Source organism: Oncorhynchus nerka, linkage group LG13, assembly GCF_034236695.1.
Source record: "Oncorhynchus nerka isolate Pitt River linkage group LG13, Oner_Uvic_2.0, whole genome shotgun sequence".
Lineage (NCBI taxonomy): Eukaryota > Metazoa > Chordata > Actinopteri > Salmoniformes > Salmonidae > Oncorhynchus > Oncorhynchus nerka.
In genome coordinates this window covers 5,742,265-5,745,611 of record NC_088408.1, presented here as the reverse complement: position 1 = coordinate 5,745,611, position 3,347 = coordinate 5,742,265, and the positions used below count along the sequence as shown (strand labels likewise).

Below are 3,347 nucleotides of genomic sequence, written 5' to 3'. Positions count from 1 at the left end.
AAAGCACCTCATTGCCACAGCTGTCCCACTCTGAAAGCACCTCATTGCTTCAGATTAATTTCACGAAAGTTGCATTTGCAATCATACGGTGCGAAACAATTCACTGGAACTCTGTCAGGGTGGAATAGTCCATTATTATGAATGGGTGATTGATGACGCTTGTTTCTACTATTATGAGAAAAACGTGGAATATTGATATGAAATATGTGTATGGAAAGAAATGATTGATCTATTTTGAATCATTATTTGGCTGTATGGATTCATTAACTTTTTTGGAGTCCTGTTTTTGTCAACAATGTGGCCTTATTAACCTGGGCACAGTGGCCAGGAAACCCCCCCCTCCCTCCCCATTTCCTTTGAAGCTTCCAGCAGATTTAGCTGCTACTGGACCAACCTGCTGAAGCAAGACAGAATGAGAGCGATAAGCTGACAATGGTGGGACTCAAGTGGTGAAATTATATATAAAAATAAATTTAAAAAATGCTAGTAAAAAATATATATGCCCAGCTCACGAGGCCCCTTGATGAAGTGTGGCCTGATGCAATTGCCTCTTCTGCCTAATGGTAAGTCTGTCACTGGTCCTGCTGCCCCCCTGTTTCGTGTGGGCTTACCTTGGTGTGTTTTAATAACCGGACAAGGTGACCGTTATCAATATATTCTCCTGTCTTTACCCCCCCCCCCCTGTCTTACATGCTAATTAGCTGCTCATGTAGCTATCATAAAGAACTACAAAATACCATGATGATCTGGACAAGACTGACGAATCGAGGCAATTAACTATCTAGTGCTAGCTAAATGTAGAAATGCATAAATTGGCTACATTTCTTTAAATCCACTATTCTGTGAACTGTCTTGTGTACGTTTTTTAATTGACACAATGCCTGTTAGCAAAGGTGTCAGCTAGAGATGACGTGCAGGAGCTTGCAGGGATTTGTAGTTTTGCATGATGTCTACTTTGATGCTAATTGGCATTTTTTTTATTCTGAAATTCAAATCAAATAGAGCCAAATATATTGATAAAAGTCACATTGTCCCAGAGAGATTATTACGGTTATTAAAACGTCATGTCCGAGTGAGCCTACACAAGCCCTTATTTGAAGTGCCTCTAAAATTCTCTATGGGGAAAAATTAATGGTAGAAAAACGTTTGGAACCATTTCCCTGTTTGACCACTAGGTTTTATGGGTATTATGACACCTCCTCTGTGGGGCTCTATGCAAGACTCCTCCAAAAATGGGTGTGGCGGAGGGCTAGACACACCTTAACTTCGTGCCCGCCCCCATGTTCGATTCGCCCCCAACCCAGGCAGCACCGGAGAGCAACGGGTTAAAGGAGGCTGCGCTGCATTTCATCAGACCGAGACTCTTGTTTCAGGGAACGAGAGTTTGAACTTGGTCCTATCGTCTGCCTGTTCGCTCGCTGCACCACGCATCACTAGTAGTCAACTGTTGTAGCGTACGTAGGCTGGCTGCTATCGTTTCTCTTTCTGAGCCAAAGCAAGCGGAGAGGGAAGGTATCCACCTACCACTGAGACACATCTAAGCATGGATGCTCTGAAATCAGCTGGAAGAGCGATTATCAAGAGTCCCGGAGTTCCGCGGCACACATGGGGCACCTCCAAGCACGAAAGTAAGTCCATCGTCAAATTCACACCGGTATCAGACCATATATCGATTCAAAGAAACGGAAAAATTAGGCGATAGCACAATGCAACGAGACTAGCTGTCACAAGCAAAGGAAAGCACTGACAATAGGCTGTCTATCTTGTTCTATTGTCACCACTCTTGTTGGTATAGAAACTAAAGAACAGTAGATTCTGAGGTGGTGACATTTGTGTGTGATAGAAAACAATTGGTCGCAGTGTACCTTTTCTGAATTGCAATAAAGTAACGTTGTTTTTAATACCCGTTATCTATCAATAAAATATAGCCTTTTATTTCTCCCAATATGCATTTATTTTTCCCAGGTCCAAATGCTACTCCTATTATCTGGTTATGTAAGTCTGCACACTCATGTGAGGAATCAATTATTTAAGCAGGTCAGCCTTTTCTAACTATGGTAAGTATCTTAATAACTAGACAATATATATTACTGTTGCTGTCTGAATTCATAAATATCAATAGACAAACTTCTATTTTTAGGATATCATTGACTCCTTGGTTTCATATCCTATAAGGCCTATAGCTATTCTTTGTTATGTGAAATTCACAAGTGTTCACTGTCAAGTTAAATCCCAGTGGAACAATGCATTTCTCTTCCGCTTTACAATTCCCAGTGGGGTTAAAACTGTCTGTCAACTCGGTCCAGTCTGTAGAATACAGCAGGTTATAGAATGTACAATATCCTCTCTTGGTGAGAAGAGAAAGGTCAGAGAGACAGGCCAGTAGGGGAAGAGACAGAGACAGGCCAGTAGGGAGAGACAGAGAGAGAGACAGGCCAGTAGGGAGAGACCGAGAGAGACAGAGAGAGAGACAGGCCAGTAGGGTAAGAGAGAGAGACAGGCCAGTAAGGGAAGAGACAGAGACGGGCTAGTAGGGGAAGAGGGAGAGACAGAGGGAGAGAGACAGAGGGAGGGAGAGACAGGCCAGTAGGGGAAGAAGAGAGACAGGCCAGTAGGGGAAGAGGGAGAGACAGAGGGAGACAGAGACAGACGGAGCCATAGAGAGAAAGAGACAGAGCCATAGAGAGAAAGAGACAGAGCCATAGAGAGAGACAGAGACAGACCGAGCCATAGAGAGAGACAGAGACCGACCGAGCCATAGAGAGAGACAGACAGAGCCACAGAGCCATAGAGAGGAAAGAGGCTGTGACTGACAGTTGGTCTCTGGCTCATGGCAATGCTTGCTGCTGTGCGCTGTCACTCTGAAGTGTGAAGTGTTAGGTTGAAGAGTCTCTCCCTGGGCGAGAAAACACTTCTTCCTCAAGCCTCCACAAAAGCTCAGGGGAAGACAAAAACATACAGTACCAGTCAAATGTCTGGACACAACTACTCCTTCAAGGGTTTTTCTTTTTTTTTACTATTTTCTACGTGGTAAAATAATAGTTAACACATATGGAATCATGTAGTAACCAAAAAAAAGTGTTATTATTATTATTAATATAAATATTTTATATTTGGGATTATTCAAAGTAGCCACCCATTGCCTTGATGACAGCTTTGCGCACTCTTGGCATTCTCTCAACCAGCTTCATGACATAGTCACCTGGAATGCATTTCAATTAACAGGTGTGCCTTTTTAAAAGTTAATTTGTGGAATTTATTTTCTTTTTAATTAGTTTGAGCCAATCAGTTGTGTTGTGACACGGTACGGGGGGGGGGGGGGTCTACAAAAGATAGCCCTATTTGGT

At 42.9% G+C, this 3,347-nt stretch overlaps 1 protein-coding gene across 1 annotated transcript in view; it reads left to right on the top strand.

Annotated features, from left to right (window-relative positions):
* The first annotated feature begins 1,313 nt into the window (after positions 1-1,313).
* The window catches only part of LOC115125153 (low density lipoprotein receptor adapter protein 1-like), a 118,770-nt gene continuing 116,736 nt past the window's right edge, over positions 1,314-3,347 (top strand). Inside the window, exon 1 of the mRNA XM_065026093.1 lies at positions 1,314-1,628. Coding sequence (XP_064882165.1) covers positions 1,544-1,628 — 85 coding nt within the window. The 5' untranslated portion in view covers positions 1,314-1,543. The remainder of the gene's footprint in view (positions 1,629-3,347) is intronic.